This window comes from Episyrphus balteatus, chromosome 3 (assembly GCF_945859705.1).
Source record: "Episyrphus balteatus chromosome 3, idEpiBalt1.1, whole genome shotgun sequence".
Taxonomy (NCBI): domain Eukaryota; kingdom Metazoa; phylum Arthropoda; class Insecta; order Diptera; family Syrphidae; genus Episyrphus; species Episyrphus balteatus.
The window spans coordinates 94,534,398-94,552,543 of record NC_079136.1 but is presented as its reverse complement, the minus strand read 5'-3'; the positions used below and the strand labels follow the sequence as shown (position 1 = coordinate 94,552,543).

The 18,146-nt window shown below is 31.8% G+C and overlaps 1 protein-coding gene across 1 annotated transcript; it reads right to left on the bottom strand.

The window, feature by feature from the left end:
• Positions 1-1,008: 1,008 nt before the first annotated feature.
• LOC129915143 (sodium-coupled monocarboxylate transporter 1-like) lies at positions 1,009-17,838 on the bottom strand. The gene is made up of 9 exons (XM_055994609.1): positions 17,620-17,838; positions 17,394-17,553; positions 15,178-15,295; positions 15,054-15,121; positions 2,239-2,304; positions 2,044-2,153; positions 1,706-1,970; positions 1,492-1,646; positions 1,009-1,427 (listed from the first exon to the last, which is right to left on the bottom strand). The coding sequence occupies exons 1-9, from the start codon at positions 17,832-17,834 to the stop codon at positions 1,181-1,183; spliced, it is 1,404 nt and encodes a 467-aa protein (XP_055850584.1). The 5' UTR covers positions 17,835-17,838; the 3' UTR covers positions 1,009-1,180.
• Positions 17,839-18,146: the final 308 nt, after the last annotated feature.

The window sequence follows — 18,146 nt, the reverse complement described above, 5'->3', positions numbered from 1 at the left end:
ATGCCATTTTAAAGAAATAATTAATTTACACATAAAAACGAAATTTCAAAATTTTTCACCAACCCGTTTTCAAAAAATTGATTTTTCAAAAAAAAAATTTGAAATATTTTTTAAAAATCCAAAAATGCACTTTTTGAAAATTTTCTAAAATTTTAATATTATTATTATTTAATTGCTTTTGCATAAAAATTTTCGTTGAAATCGGGTTAATTTTGTACGAGATATTCAGAAACCAAAAAAACCGTTCTATGACAGGTACCGTTAATAACGGTACAAAAAATATTTTTTTTATTTCAAAAGTTGGCTCTTATGTGTAATACCATACATAAAATTTTTAATCAAAATCGTTAGAGCCGTTTTTGAAAAAAATTAACTTTTCTATTTCCGTTATATGGCAGGTACCGTTAGTTTTGGTCATAAAAAAAAAATTTCAATTTCCCCTCTAGGGAATCACCAAAAACTGCTAACTACTAAGTTTGAACAAAATCGCTTCAGTAGTTTAGGCTGTAGCTCGAGGTTCTTACAGACAGACAGACAGACAGACAGACAGACAGACAGACAGAATTGCCGGACCCACTTTTTTGGCATTCTCCATCATCGTAATGTCATGTAAAATTGTTATCTCGAGTTCGATTTTTTTTACGAATCCTAAACTTGCCCTATAGTACCTATATCGCAAGTAAAAATATTTTATGCAAAATTTTAAACACCTGTGGCATACAAAAATCTAAAAGAACGTAGGTTCCAACTTTTTTAAAAATATGCGCGTCTAAAGGAAATTTCAGAATGGTTATAGTTTTTATATAGAATATAGAGTAATTAGGATGTTATTGGTACCAAAATGAAAAAAAGCATATTAATTTAATAAATTAATAAAATCTTAAGTTTTTTCACATTGTTTCCAAAAAAGCATGGATTCCACTATAGTTCTTTTGTTCAGTCATATTTTACAATAATTCTGATTTATGCAGTCACACTTTCAACTTACAATGTTACATGGATTAAATTATATTATGTTCAAGAAAAAAAAATCATGTTTTTATAAATAAATATTTTATTTTAACAATTTTTAAGGTATTGTCTTGTTTTTACAATATGTTTATTTTGTTTTTGTAATTAAATATTAGCTTTCAATTATTGAAATAAAATAAAATGTTTTGCTTGTCTTATTTTAAAAATATCACTTCTTCATTGGATACTCATCAGTTTTAACACTATCATATTTAACAAACTTTCTTATAACTGGCGATAGTAGATTATGATCTAGTTTTTTATTATCTGGAATGATATAACTCAAAGGAATACCAACTAGCCAGACAACAAATATACCCAATACAGTATACCATTGAAAAGAGATTTGAAAAATTGAAAATCCTTCATCGTCATGAACTTCATGAACTATATCATTTGTAACATTTGATCTAAAACTAAAAAAAGATACACAATTAAATAAACAAAAAGGTATTATGACAATATCAAAAATACACATACATTGATCCATGCAATGTATAATTAAAACGATCACAACCATCATCTCTGGTTGGTAAAGGATTGTATGCTAATTTTCCAGCTTCCATTCTTCGTTGGGCGCCAGTTACAAGAATAAGTATGGCAAGCATACTTGACAAAAGGCCAATTAATGCACCCTAAATGGAAGTTTAAAATTATATTATTGATTGAGTAATGTTGTGAACCTAAAACTTACTTTTCCATTAGCTTTTGGTACTAAAAATCCCAACAAAAAAACTCCAACCATAGCTCCTTGAACTACTCCGCCGATAGTCATAATAGTTTGAAGGAGAGATGCAGATTTTTCAACTAAAAATCCAGCAGCAACACAATAGACTCCAGTTAATAAAATAAAACCTTTCATGGAATAATTTGCTTTTCTTTCTGTGTGTCGTACGAAGGGCTTGATATAATCGAAGTAAAAAATTCCTGCTAAAGAATTCATACTTGCTGACATTGCGCTAAAGAATTGAATGGGTATTTCGAAAGTTTTGAGCTGATTCTTCGAAAAATGTATGCTTGGACATTATTTACCTCAAAGCTGCACTGAAAACACATGATATAAAGAGTCCGGGCATGCCTTTTAAGTGTCCAACAACGTCTTGAACAAAAAAGGGCATCATTTTGTCTGGTTTGTCAACAATCTTTTTGAAATACAGAACGAATAATAGTTCATTTATTGGAAATCATACTTTTTAAAATATATAACGTAATCATACTTTTGCTTACCTTTATTTTAAGTGGATCACAATCGTGGTACATCGAATACATAATAATTCCAGTGAAACAATGAAACTCGATACTTTATAAAATATTCAAGCATGAACTTTGATGCTACCACCCGTACTACCATTTGGAATGCAACAGCTGGAGGACTGTGTTTGTGGGTGGGTCATATTGGACTTAGCCAAGTTTGTGTACAGCGGATTGTAGCATTACCATCACTCGGACATGCCAAAAAGTAGGATAGAGTTTTGCATTGTTTTTCTTCTTATTTTTAATTTCAAAATATTTAATATGAAAGGTCCTTGTTTATCTTTGCCATTGGATTTATATTCGTCATGTTTTTTAATTATTAAAATTATTAGCATTACCATCACTCGGACATGCCAAAAAGTAGGATAGAGTTTTGCATTGTTTTTCTTCTTATTTTTAATTTCAAAATATTTAATATGAAAGGTCCTTGTTTATCTTTGCCATTGGATTTATATTCGTCATGTTTTTCACAGGAAATAAAATCATAATTTTTTCTGTTTCTCATTATGAAAAAAAAGTTTTTTATTTTATTTTTTGAAAAAGTAGTGGAGTAAAGAAAAAAGAGTTGGGCTATCCTGGGCTATCGTTGAGCAAACGAAAAACAGTACAAAACAAACAATTTTTACACTGTATAACAAAAATTTTTTTTGTGATTTTTGAGGTGAACAATAATCTATTAGTAACTTAAGTGGACTGTATAATATTTTGATAATAATAAATAATATAAATAAAACACAACACACTGTTTTGTTATTAATTGGACTGCACGTCCTCTTTATTGTGCGATCTTGATATGACTGAGGAGAAGAGAGGGAGGGAAGAATAAGGAAACACACACGATCGTTGGTTGGTGTTGTTGGTTGGCATGTCATGCGTGTGTGTTGGTAGTCTTCTTTTCCGTGGTAGGCACGGATTATTGAACATCCTGCCCACTTTAAACCTTCGGTTTAATATCTTCTGATTGTTATTTTGCTTGAAGTTAAGTTCTGCTTTGGGGCTCCTTCCGAATAGCATTTGCTCAAGGACATTGGGAAAACATTGGCGCCCCTGCGTGTATGTATATGTCAATGAAAAAACCAAGTCGATTCGGGTAATCTGTAATGTTTTTGGTGGCCATAGTGCTCATATAGACCTTGTGACTTGCTGGCTGAAGGTCTGTTGAATCATTTAGAGATTCCGATGTGGTCCACCAATTCTGTTAGATGTTGTTAAAGCTGTTTATGCAGTCGCATCCTACTGTTATTGTTGGTGAAACGGATGGCTGCAAAATTCTTGGAGTGTTTTCAGTGTGTGCTTAACCTTTTGATGAAATTTTTTTTTTTTTTAATTTGTGTGAGGAAAAACTTGATCGATTTTTGCAAAACTTGTAGATCCTGCTGCATACTTGTGGTTAAAATGGAAGATCTATTGAAAGTTGTTGGTATATTCAGTATTCTGTTGATAGTTTTGATGAATCACTAGCTTATGTTGGTGCTGTGCTGTGGTTCTTGTAGTTCTTGCTGCTGCTTTGGTTGTTATCCTTGGGGTTACTGATGTATGAAGTTATAGCTGCTGTTCTTGTTGCTTCAACTGACCAGATGTCAGCATTTGACGGAATCATTTGCTGCCATTGATATTCTGCATTGTGTGCCTTGTGTTGTGGGTTTGATCTGCCTATGAACAGATGTCCCTGCCCACTTTGATTCTACAGAATCAAGAGAATTGATAAAGCTGTGTCGTGTCTCATATGGCTTTCTTAGCCATTTCTCTATGTTGGAAATGCTCGGAAGAAAAGAAAATAAAGAAGAAAATATTTAGTCATGCTTCCTACTTTAAGGAATATATTTATAAATGTATGTTTGAAAAGTGTATGTTTTGATTTCTTTTTTTTTTATTACGTTTTATCTCGTGTGCCTCTTGTGGGCTCATACTTCTAATTTATTGTTAAAAGGTTACCCATTGTAGGTAGGTCCTTTTCTTGAACGTCAAAAGGTTACCCATTGTAGGTAGGTCCTTTTCTGCAATGTCAAAAGGTTACCCATTGTAGGTAGGTCCTTTTCTTGAATGTCAAAAGGTTACCCATTGTAGGTAGGTCCTTTTCTGCAATGTCAAAAGCTTACCCATTGTAGGTACGTCTTTTTCTTGAATGTCAAAAGGTTACCCATTGTAGGTAGGTCCTTTTCTGCAATGTCAAAAGGTTACCCATTGTAGGTAGGTCCTTTTCTTGAACGTCAAAAGGTTACCCATTGTAGGTAGGTCCTTTTCTGCAATGTCAAAAGGTTACCCATTGTAGGTAGGTCCTTTTCTTGAACGTCAAAAGGTTACCCATTGTAGGTAGGTCCTTTTCTGCAATGTCAAAAGGTTACCCATTGTAGGTAGGTCCTTTTCTTGAATGTCAAAAGGTTACCCATTGTAGGTAGGTCCTTTTCTGCAATGTCAAAAGGTTACCCATTGTAGGTAAGTCCTTTTCTTGAATGTCAAAAGGTTACCCATTGTAGGTAGGTCCTTTTCTGCAATGTCAAAAGGTTACCCATTGTAGGTAGGTCCTTTTCTTGAACGTCAAAAGGTTACCCATTGTAGGTAGGTCCTTTTCTGCAATGTCAAAAGGTTACCCATTGTAGGTAGGTCCTTTTCTTGAACGTCAAAAGGTTACCCATTGTAGGTAGGTCCTTTTCTGCAATGTCAAAAGGTTACCCATTGTAGGTAGGTCCTTTTCTTGAACGTCAAAAGGTTACCCATTGTAGGTAGGTCCTTTTCTGCAATGTCAAAAGGTTACCCATTGTAGGTAAGTCCTTTTCTTGAATGTCAAAAGGTTACCCATTGTAGGTAGGTCCTTTTCTGCAATGTCAAAAGGTTACCCATTGTAGGTAGATCCTTTTCTGCAAGAATGTGCGCGTTGTAAGGACGCACACTCTTAGTCCAACCCAATGTCAAAAGGTTACCCATTGTAGGTAGATCCTTTTCTGCAAGAATGTGCGCGTTGTAAGGACGCACACTCTTAGTCCAACCCAATGTCAAAAGGTTACCCATTGTAGGTAGATCCTTTTCTGCAAGAATGTGCACCTCGTGTGGATGCACACTCCTAGTCCAACCCAAAGTCAAAAGGCTACCCATTGTAGGTAGATCCTTTTCTGCAAGAATGTACGCGTTGTAAGGACGCACACTCTTAGTCCACCCAAAGTCAAAAGGTTACCCATTGTAGGTAGATCCTTTTCTGCAAGAATGTGCGCGTTGTAAGGACGCACACTCTTAGTCCAACCCAATGTCAACCCAACGTCAATCAAGAAAAAGGTGGAAATCAAACAATTTCTCTTTGAAGTGAGGAAACAACTTAAGATACGTTATGAGAGACGCTAGTAGCCCCTTTAAGAAAATTGTATTCATTAATTCATATTTACGTCAAACCCCGAACACCAACCTTGTGTGCCTTATTTTGTATAGTATATGATGTGATGTAAAGGAATACTTGAATTTGTTTAATATTTGGCGAATACAAAAATTAAAATGTGTTGTTTTTTTTTTTTTTTTTTTTTTTTTTAATGTATTTATTGCTCTTGCGCAATAGACCTATCATATTACATATAGATACATATGTACATAGATGTTAATGTACTAGCATTTTTGTTCTGCATGATAGTCTTTGAATTTTTTTTTTTTTATGATTTGATTTGCTTGGTTTGCTGAATTTTGTTAATTGAGCTTGCTTTATGACTCTGCTTCCAATGATTTAATTCCTATGTTAATTTGTGTTATTTGAAAATAACTAATTAAACAGGTCTCTTGCATAGGTGTGAATGAAGAACTTTTGTTTATTCTTATAAATTTAGTATTTTTCAATTTCTAAACCCTTTTTAATGAATGCGATCGATCTGATGTAACTGCCTTTTCTTGAGCAGTTTTAACGGATACTGATTTTTTTTTTGGTCTGAATTTAGTCTCTTTAACAAGTGCTTTATCTTGTTTTCATGTTAGAATGTACGCCGAGATGAATTTTGTCTCCTGAACAAATGATTCACCCTGCGAACGCACACTCAAAATCGAATTGTAAAAAGGACACCCTATATAGGCGATCTGCTTTTTTGCAGGAATGTACGCTGGGATGAATTTTGTCTCATGGACAAATGATTCACCCTGCGAACGTACACTCCAAGTGAAAATATAAGAAATAAAAGGTTATCCTTTGCAACAACTTGTCTGCAAGAATGTGCGTTTTGTAAGAACGCACACTCAATATGAAATATCGAAAGTTTACCCTTTGTGGGCAACAACTTTCCTTCAAGAATGAGTGTTTTCACATTATGCAGGCAAATCCTCTTGTTATTATGTTATTATGTTTCAAATCTTCGTCTTTTTTTACAAAAATGTGAGTTTTTTTCAAATGAAAAATTAATTGAATTGAGTTCAATTGTGTTTAAGTGCATAAGTGTGGAACAAACCTTTAGTTAGGTCAAGAAACGTTTTTAAATGGTGAAATATGGCAGTTGTCATTAACTCTATATGTAGCTTAAAGCTCGACGTACAATTCGATGTACCTATCCTATTATCTGTGTAATATTTGGAGAGACAATTCAAAATATTTGTGAGGTAATTTGTCTCAAATTGTAAATGTGAATAGGTTACCCTTTGTGGGTAACTGCTTACCGGAAGAATGTACGCTGGGATGAATTTTGTCTCAAGAACAAACGATTCATCCTGCGAACGTACACTCAAAATCGACTGAGAAAAGGACAAAAGTATAAAGTCAAATAAAATCCCTGATAGACAAATTAACACATGAAATGTATTCTTAGAAAACAAATGAAACAAAAGAGTGAAATGTAATTGAAATTTTAGTTTGGATGGGAGTGAACTTTAAATGCACCTGTATTTGTTTTGTTGGTTTAATATGTATGTTTTGTTACCTTAATGTAAATTGGCCTATATTATTTTGCATTGTTATATTGTTTATTTAGTCGCTCATCATGAATTAATATGTTTTAAAAGTGCATTATTTGTGTTTTTTTTTTTTGGAAAAAAAATGCTTTGTATTGATCTTGCGTTTCTATAATTCAGCTTGCACTGACTCTTTTTCATAGTTTGTATGATTTTGCTTATAATTAGTATATAAACGCCTACGTTTTGTATATATAACAATAAATGGACAATATTAATATGTATTGTATAAATGTTAAGAGCCTTAAAATGACAAATATTATGCTTTTCCTATAAAATGGAAAGCGCTATTACTTTGTTTTCCATTTTTCTCATTCTGAGCTATGAGGATTAAAAAAGTTACCCAAATTGACTTTGTGACTTGTGAAAAGGTGTCACTCCTACCCAAACAAGTAGGTAGATAATTATCCTACCAACGCCTTGAGAAAACAAAACAATTCAATTCAACCCAGGCTCACCGCGCAAAAGGACTACCTTTAGGTAGTTTCGAAACAAAAGCAGCGCGAAAAATAAAACTCAAAGATCCTAATTGTCTCAGCGATCTACGATTATGATTCCCTCATAAAAGAATTTTGCACAACGATACCAACCTACCTGCCCTGCAAAACACAAATCCCCAATCTCAAACAACAAATAAAAAGGGTTTTGAACCAACTGTGTACCTACGTGACCAAAAATGTAGGTAGGTATACTTCCTTGATCATGGAAAGCGAAGTTCTTTACTACGCACAAAAGGACTATGAACATGAAGAGGACCTAACGGGATTTTCTTTCTTAACAGCTGCACCCTGCACGATATATGACGTATTCCGCAACAACAAATCGATGCAAATAGATTTTGATATTTTCGAAGATTAAAAGTGTACCTACATAACTATCACCCATGTAGGTCTCGGAACCTGCATACAAAAAGTTCGGTGGTTGATATATCTTTTTATTTCTAACGAGCAATTTAAGTTATGTAATTTTTCTGTCGAGTTAGGTAGGTATTTTTGTTTTGTTTTTTTTTTTTTTTTTTTATGTAGGTATTTTTTTTTTTTTTTTTTTTTCCCTTCCGAGTGCACAAGCTTACGCCAAAAAGAAATTCAACTTGATGAAAATTGGCTTCTTGTTCTTTTTATTTCAATTTCATCCTGAATAGTTACCTATGTATACTACATGCACTATATGTGTATGTATGAGCATGTGCAAAGTAATATGTGTATGTATAAATGTAGGTACACGAATCTTAACCCATACTTTCGTTCATCATGTTTTTTTTTTTTTTTTTTTTTTATAAGATCGGTAGGTAGATCTTAGATAGGTCCGTTAGGCCAGTCATTATATACATTTGGAAATGCAAAATGACCGAGAAAGCTAAATTTTGGATATGTTGTAGAGGATGCTTAAAAAAGCTTAACTTGAAGTTTTCGACCAAGATTTCCTATGAGCTTTTTCGCCATTTTGAAAAAAAGGATAAAATTGTTTTTTTTGACAATAACTCGGCTATGTGACGAGATGCGAAAATTTTACAAGGAGCTTTTTTGTAGCTTTTAACAAGTTCTACAATTCATGCATACACATTTTTTGTGTACCATGAACCGTTTTCGAGATATCGATTAAAAAAGTCAAAAATTTAGGACATGCCATTTGTTTTTTGACATAATCTATTTTTGGGTGATGAATATCGAAAAAATTATTAACATAAAATTTGTAGACCACATTCAGTGCCGTATTTTTATATTTTTTTTTGGACAAAAATTACGACTTCCAGCCGGCCGCAAAGTCGTTTAGTCCGCTCCCACCGCCAAGCAAGCCGCCCGTTCGGTTGTAAAAAAACAATCATTCATGTTTTTTTTTAATGTCTATATCATTATATCAGTAACACATACATACAAATGTATGTATTTATTTAATAAATAATGAGAAGAAGATGGTAATGGTTTTTTTGGTACCCCAATTTTATTAACCCAAATTTTGTAAATACAGTATACCGGCTTTTTGTGTTGATTGTGCATTTTGTAATTTGCTTCAATCTCAATATTATTTAGTTCATCAAAATTGCAATTAGATCAGTGCCAATAATTTTTGAAAATAAAAAAATTATTAGCAGCATTTAGGATAAATGGTATATGAAAGCGGAAAAATAAATTGCCCACAAACTAATTGGTGGAAAGGGGGCACTGATCTAATTGCAATTTTGATGAACTAAATAATATAGAGATTGAAGCAAATTACAAAATGTACAATCAACACAAAAAGCCGGTAGACTGTATTTACAAAATTTGGGTTAATAAAATTGGGGTACCAAAAAAACCATTACCATCTTCTTCTCATTATTTATTAAATAAATACATACATTTGTATGATGTGTTACTGATATAATGATATAAACATTAAAAAAAACATGAACGATTGTTTTTTTTACAACCGAACGGGCGGCTTGCTTGGCGGTGGGAGCGGACTAAACGACTTTGCGGCCGGCTGGAAGTCGTAATTTTTGTCCAAAAAAAAATATAAAAATACGGCATTGTAGGTCTGAATGTGGTCTACAAATTTTATGTTAATAATTTTTTCGATATTCATCACCCAAAAATAGATTATGTCAAAAAACAAATGGCATGTCCTAAATTTTTGACTTTTTTAATCGATATCTCGAAAACGGTTCATGGTACACAAAAAATGTGTATGCATGAATTGTAGAACTTGTTAAAAGCTACAAAAAAGCTCCTTGTAAAATTTTCGCATCTCGTCACATAGCCGAGTTATTGTCAAAAAAACAATTTTATCCTTTTTTTCAAAATGGCGGAAAAAGCTCATAGGAAATCTTGGTCGAAAACTTCAAGTTAAGCTTTTTTAAGCATCCTCTACAACATATCCAAAATTTAGCTTTCTCGGTCATTTTGCATTTCTAAGCCGTTTTTTCCGACATAATGACTGGCCTACGTAACGTACCTTCTACAAAACGAATTTCCATTTCTTTATGTACCTCTCGACTGTCTCCCTTTAAAAGACAATTACAATCATGCGTCCGCTTAATCATAATAAAATTTAGCATTGCTTTATAGGCACAGGGACCCAGAATCAGAGATACCCATCAGAATCATCAGTCATCACAAATAAAAACTTGGAAGTATAGTCACCCAAAAGAAAAAAAAAAAAAAAAAAGCAATACCTACAAATATCAGACACTTATGTCGTTTTCTTTCACTCTATTAAGGAGTGCTCTAAAGTTTTACTCCTTTTCTGGAGTGAAAGAACATAATTAGAGTAATTTAATTTTTTGTAATTGTGTGTGTGACAAGGCAAAAATTGATAATTTCCTTGAAAAAAATAGTGATAATAGCCCTAGGGAAGAATTTTATGAATTGAAAAAAAAAATTAATATTAATAACATAGAAGCATAAAAAGCGTTCGTTGTCTGCTTCTACACGAAGACTCAAGGCGCAGAAATTATCTTCAAATTTCCTTTTGATTTTCGATTCGGTGCGTCGCGCGCTTCTTCACGTCGTATTCTGTGTATCTTGTGCGTCTACGTTTTCGTGTGGAAGCAGACTATGTATTTTAATTAAAAAAAAAAAAAACAACTCCAGTAGGGTCTAAAAACTTTTGAATAAATTAAAAACGTTACTATACACGCAAATAATACACAACCGACGAAGCAGACTCCACGACCGACGAAATAAAATAAAGCAGAACAGCAAAAAAAAGAACAAGAGCAAAGAGAAACGTCAAAAAGAGTCACAAAATTTTTTACCGGAGACTCACGGTAGAAAATCTTCCTTCCCTTTTTTTTTATTTATCCCTTGCTTTATTTTTTATTTCTCCCTTGCTCTTATGTGCGTCTCACACTTTGCGTCTTCGTGTAGAAGCGGATTTAGTTTTACTTTTAGTATATTTTTCATTATATTTCTGATCGGTTTTTTTCAGCTTAATTGATATACACCCATAGTTTGATCATTGTAAAATAAAAATATCCCATCATCGCAGAAAAAAAATGGGATTTTTTTTTATCTGGCACAGGATTTTTTTTTTATTGATAAAGAACACTGGCTGTTTTATTCGGTTTTCAATTTCATTTGAGAAAAGTGAAGAATTAACGAAATGATGGAAGAAATATATATGGCGGAATATAATATAATAGGAAATATATTCATAATGGTTGTTCTTGTTAATAACAAAAGAATTTTAAAGAAAAACTTTTCGCATTTTTCTCTTTTCAAACAAATTTTTAAAATGTCAAACTTCAAATTCATAAGTGTGTGTGCAAATCGGTGTAAATCTGACTAAAAATGTGGAGTAAATCCGGGGTACTCCGTAGTACTAAAATTACTCCGGAGTAATTTTTTTTTTACACTTTTGTGGCGTCAAAGAACACAAAACCTTCAAAAGTGCAAAAATAAGTACTAAAAGGGTACTCTCATTGGAGTGAAAGAAAACGACATTAAACGTCGCGAGATTATATATAGGTACCTAATAGAAAACAACATTATCTAGACTTCAAAAAAGAAATCCTAACAATCCTGTGCGCCTCGCCTGCGCTGGATGGGATGGATCACAAAGCTACCTGCGGCATAAAAACAATTCTCCATTCGAACGAACAACAACAAAAAGGCTAATGTGTAGTGGTGACACGCGACACAAATAATGTATCTCTAAATGACTGACGAAAACAAAATTCTCACTACACACATAAAAAAGGGCTATGAAGATGACCTAACGGGGTTTTCTTTTCCAACAGCTGCACCACCAAGTTGGTCGCATAAAAAATAGGAAAGGAGAAAATGGGATAGATTTTCAAGCAAAATAGATCGTTTGCGTATCTATGTACATAGTGCAAAATACACTACCATCTACCTACATAGAATTATACATTTCGGTGGTTGATGCATGTATACGCGACCGCGACACCATAGAGCGATGTCTCTTGTGTTGTCAGTTCTGAGGTTGAATTATATTTTAAATGTATAATCGAATTTTAAAATCTTTGCTTTTCCTTATTGGAAATCTTATTGGGAAAATCTGTCATGGTTGTTAATTATTTGAACGCAGAAATTGGTTCAGTGTTTATAATACAAATTTTAATCTCATGCCCGCATGCGGATATATGAAACGGAAATATGATTTAGGTACATTACATAAATGCAAGGTTTGTTATGTAAATACATATATGATTTTAGGTGCGCATGTAGCTATTTATTTACTATTGGCTTGACATGAAGTGATCCTGTAATTATACGTAGATGTGTAGGTATATTGAAAAGTAAAATAATTGATTTTGATAGACATAAACTTTCGAGAGGCATGACCTATTAATGCATCAGGTATCTGCTTTATGTGTGTAGGTACCTACCTATTGCCAAATGAATTTCTTACTTATTTCTTGTATATTTTCATCTTTTTATAAGTCTTGATGTATTTTAAATTTATCTATATGTGGGAATTTATATGCATAGGTGAAAATGTATTTTGTTTTTTTTTTTTTTTTTTTTTTTAACTTGATGAAATTTGTCTTCACCAAAAATGAAATCCTAACAATCCTGTGCGCCTAGCCTGTGATTGATGGATGGATCACAAAGCTACCTGCGCCATTAAAACAATTCTCTATCTCAAAGAACAACAACAAAAAGGGGTAATGTGTAGTGACACGCGACACAAACAACGTAACCCTAAAGGATTGACGAAAACGAAATTCTTGCTATACCTACTACAGTCCTAAACATAAAAAAGGGAAATGAAGATGACCTAACGGGATTTTTTTATTCCAACATCTGCACCAAAACAGACCATCAGGATAACAACAACAAACCTTTAGTCGCGCAACAAATGACAAAATATACCTACAATCATAATTCCTGAAGAAGATTATTGCTCATGTAAATAGGTACATACCTACTTCTACATGCATCATTTGCGTGCAGTTATAAATATTTTGAATTTCAGCTTGGTATTCAAATGATATTCATAACAAGCAGGTAGCAGAAAACTGATCACTTTTGCCTTTTTTTTTGCTTCAGAAAACTAAAAATAAATTTGAAAACTACCTACTACTGTCTGATGTGGGAGATGAATGAAAATTGTTTTTGGTTTTTGCTCTTGTTTTGTGATCGAATTGAATATGAGAAATGAGACACATTATGAAAATTATTTGTTTGTACCTATATATTTTTTTTATTTTTGTGCCTGTGTAGTATGTTTATTAACTACCAGAAATTGTAATTACTATTCACGAATTTGGATACATGAAAATGGAGAGGGATACAATAGTAGGTATCTCTACTATAATTTGGCATTTTGTAATAAAATACTAACATACATAAAATACCTATGTATTATAAAATGTGTTGATAGGAAAACTATTTCTTGTCTGTATGTATGTTTGTTAGAAAATAATGATATTTATAATGTTTATTTTTGTTTGTCATGAATGATAGGTATTTTGATAAAATAAAACCAATAAACTTGCAATTGTGTTAGCAGTTTTTAAACATGTTTGTATGTAGGTAGTTAAATATGTATGATGTACATATGTGAGTATGGAATGTTAAGTAGGTAGGTATATTGTTATTTGAAAGTTTTTTTTTTTTTTTTTTTTTTTATTTGTTAAACCATGACAGATGTTACTTACATTTGTTTCATCGCATATGAATGTATGTGAAATGTATTCAAAGAATTCTGTCTTGTTGAAACATGCTAGATCAGCTCGTTGATTTTTCCTTATTTCTCATCATTTACTTCGACATCCATGATCCATGAAATCCAAGCATTTGTTCGTTGTCAGTTCGTATTGGAATAGAAAACTTTGATTGTATTCATCTAAAATGCGTATTGTATCTAGCCGATATCACCGAAATTATCTCCTCCACACAATTATTTTCTTTTTCTTGTTTTTCTGTTTGTATATTTTTTTTATTTTGTATTGTATGTACATATTTTGTTTACAATTAATTTTTCGCACTCTCACTTGGTGGTTGATTTGTTTTTTTTTTTTTTTTATTTTGAAATATATTTTTTATTTTTAATGGCACTGCATTATACTAATGAATGTACTTTTAAGAGGTGCATAGCTCAATATTGGGCTACGAAGGACCGTGAACAATAATCTATTAGTAACTTAAGTGGACTGTATAATATTTTGATAATAATAAATAATATAAATAAAACACAACACACTGTTTTGTTATTAATTGGACTGCACGTCCTCTTTATTGTGCGATCTTGGTATGACTGAGGAGAAGAGAGGGAGGGAAGAATAAGGAAACACACACGATCGTTGGTTGGTGTTGTTGGTTGGCATGTCATGCGTGTGTGTTGGTAGTCTTCTTTTCCGTGGTAGGCACGGATTATTGAACATGAGGTGAAAAAAAAAAGTAATTCCGTTTTAATTTTAGAACCAAGCACATAGCCTGAAATGTCCTTGCGAATAGATGAGTCATGACACAACCTTACTATACTTTTCTTGAGGTTAGAAGTATTTGTCTATTTAGAGTGAAAATTAGAAAATTAACTTTAAATAGTCAGTTTTATGTGACTTTTTTCAAGTAGGTAATGTAGTGTTCTAGAATAGTTTAGGTAGAAAATTAAATATTCAAAAACAAATTTAATATTTGGTAATTTGAGCGTTTCAGGAAAGCTTTTGTCTTGAGGTACCCCTTCTCCCCTAAGCAAATTGATTTATTTAATAAACATGAGTTTTTAGAAAAAAAAGAAGCGTTTTGACAAAAAAAATAAAAATAGTATGTATTTTGAAAATTGCGGTCTAGGTCCAATTTATTTACACTCCATTAAAATTAAAGTAGCCATTTAAAAGTTGAAATTTTGAAATTTTTATGGGAATTGACAGTTTTCTCATTTTTAATGGGGACTTTAAATATAATGGGGGAAAAAATAAAACTTACCAGCATGGTGTAGAAAACGCAAATAGAACAGACAATGCCATTTATAAGATGAATATTAACACCTGTCACTATAATTTAAATTTTATTAATTTTATTCATGCTTTTCAAAAAAAAAAATATTTACCTTGTGCAAATGATAAAGCAGGTATGAATATGAATACAGGCATCAACAAATATCCAGTCAATACAAAGGATAACGTCAGAATTTGTCGGGTAGTTTTATTAAATCTCAATTCCAAGTACTGTAATGATAAAGTTTTTAGTTATTAGGTCTGTTTAATAAATCTGATCCGCACAGAAAAGATCCGAAAAGTACAGGTTTGTGTGTTTCATGAAGAAAAACCTTGCTCTAAACTGTTCTACAAACTGTCATTTTGTGTTCCATGAAGTTTTCCAGCACAGATTAGTTCAAGTTTTTCTGCTCCTACTTTTGAGGTAGAGCAAACGAGTGAGAAGTGTCAAACAGCAATTGATTTGTTTTATTCTTACAAAAATGTTTTAAATAAATTCAAAATAATGAAAATTTGTTTAGAATCTTCTTAATATGAAGAAAAATTCAAAATGTGAACAAATATTCTGATTAATTATAATTTATTTGAATGAAAAGTCATAACAAAAAAAATTATTTTTATTTTAAGTTTCAAAACTGACGGCAAAAGTCGACCCTATAAAATAGGAAGGTGTACTTTTCTGATCTCTTTTGTTGTGACAGTTTTCAAGAATTTGTGCTGTTCTAATCTTTTCTGTTCCAGTTTTTCTTCATTAAACAGAACTATAATGAATTCGAAATGGAAAACAATTTCAATAAATACCTAAAATGTAATAATGTATTATGCATAAAATAATCTTTGTATATACTGTACGTACATTTTATATACCATTAGAAAAGGTTTGTATAGGGCTTTTCATACTTGGAGGGAAGCTGGCCTGTGTAATTAGTTTATACTGAAAGTTTTTGAATGAGCAACAACAACTTGTGTGTGTTACAACCAAGTTCATATAGGCTGGAGTTATAGCGTGATATAGCTATAAATCCAGGCCTATGAAAGTTTTATATACCTACACCGTGAAAAAGACCACCTAAAAACAAGCGGATTTCTGCGTGGTTTTTAACCAAGATGACTTCCGTCTTTCATTAAGAGGAAATCCACTTAATTAAAGATGAAAATCTTATTACTTTCATAAAAATTCCGCTTAATTTAAGAATGCAGAAATCCGATGGTTTTTAGGTGGTTTTCTTCTCCGTCTATATTACCAAATGAGGTAAGGTTAGAAAGAAGGTAAGGTAGTATGCCCAAAACCACAATGGATTGTGGAATGAATTCGTCACTCTGAGTTAAAAAGTAAATAACCTTCAGCTTTAGGTGCTTTTATGAGTATATTATCATAATTATATTTTATTATTGCTTAATTATTGTTTCTTATCTTTGTTAAGTTAGCGTCATATGTTATATGATAATGATTCTTTTTTGTATTATCCTTACTTGCTTTTTTTAAAATGTAGGTATATTTTATAGGGTTTGCCATAATCGTGTTTGAATATTCTTTGATTGATTTGAATCTTATTTAATCAGTTTGTGTTCGCTTCCTTAATTATTATTACCTATAGTCTTTATCTTAAGTGCTTTTTTTTATAATGTTATTATATTATTTTATTATATTGTCCTGACTTGCTTTTTTATAGGGTGTTCTAGCATGATATAATATTTGCTTTTTTGATTAATTTATATTATTTTATTCGTGAAATGGGACAAAGTGGATAACAGAAAACTGCTGCAATCAAAGGATGTAGAGTAAAATATTATACCTATATTAGGCGAAATTATGATGTTGGTACAAGCTTTTGACAAAAGAATCCGTGTTTTTTTTCAGTTAAATCATGAGTTAATGATTGAAAAACATGTTTAAAACGTTAACTCTGGGTAAATGCTGAAACCAGGAAAGTCTCTTACTGAAAAACTTGGACATGATAAAATTTTTAAACATTCCTCTAAAATTCCATCAGTATATTAGTAAATATACGAAAGAAAATAGATTAGATAGCTCATCATAGAAACTATAGCTAGGCCTAGTTAAAAAGTTTGATGTTTCTTTCTGATTTTTTTTTTTCGATAATCCCATGAGCTCGGATACCATCAAATAACTTCGATTACAAAATTTAAAAATTCTTATTTAAATGTAGGTATACTTGATTCAGTTATATTAAGTTCGATTTCGATATCACAAATTATAATAAATAACATAGTTATCAATGAGAATAACTAACATTATTATTTGTTTATTCTTGTTATGGTGTTAGAAAAAAAAAACTTATAGACCGAAAAAAAATTTTAGACTTACTTCATAACAATTCGAAATGTTATTATTATAAAATACTGGAACAATAACATACATCAAGATCGGAAGCGCCAGAAACATTGCAACCATTGTAAATGCAAATGTTATACCAAAACTATACATTTCCGACGGTATTGTCACAATTGATATTGCTGATAACTGACTGTGAAGTAAGAAATGTTACAAAATCATTTACATATGTATATTAGAAATTTCACAACGTTTTCACCTTGAAACCAAAGAAATAGCAACGGGCCACGCTTTTAAGTTTCTACCGCCAAGTAAATATTCATCGGCCGTATCATTTTTACCCGAAAAAAATCCAAAATACACTCCAATACCGGCCGAAACAATTAACATCGAAATAAAAACAGCATAATCGACAGCACCAAATGTGAAGACTTTGGTGTAGGTTTCCAATGTGTCGGTTATGTTAACTGACATTTTAAATCTAATTTGTCTAAGTTTTTTTTTTAATTAATTTTTAAAGAGATAAACGAGTGTACCTATAGGACTTGCTAATGCCACGAAAGAACAACACTAAATGAACCATACGATCTTAACTATAATTGTAGCTAATTTCTATTTCATAATTTTATAATTGAAAGATAAAAATTGACTGGTCACTTATCAAAGATTGGTATCAACAAGATTCTATCCTCAGTATCGGACAAAATTAATCTCTGTTGTAAGTTCATAATGGGCTTGCCGACGAAGGAAATTTAAATCAAATGGTAACAATAATATATTATGTAT

Bases quoted from the DNA above. Each gene is read 5' to 3' on its own strand.
- LOC129915143 (XM_055994609.1), bottom strand. From the start codon at position 17,834: ATGTCAGTTAACATAACCGACACATTGGAAACCTACACCAAAGTCTTC. The intron at 17,554-17,619 runs GTGAAAACGTTG...CTTACTTCACAG, and splicing joins GCTATTTCTTTGGTTTCAAG to TCAGTTATCAGCAATATCAA. The intron at 2,305-15,053 runs GTAAGTTTTATT...TAAAGTATCGAG, and splicing joins GCGTTTTCTACACCATGCTG to TTTCATTGTTTCACTGGAAT.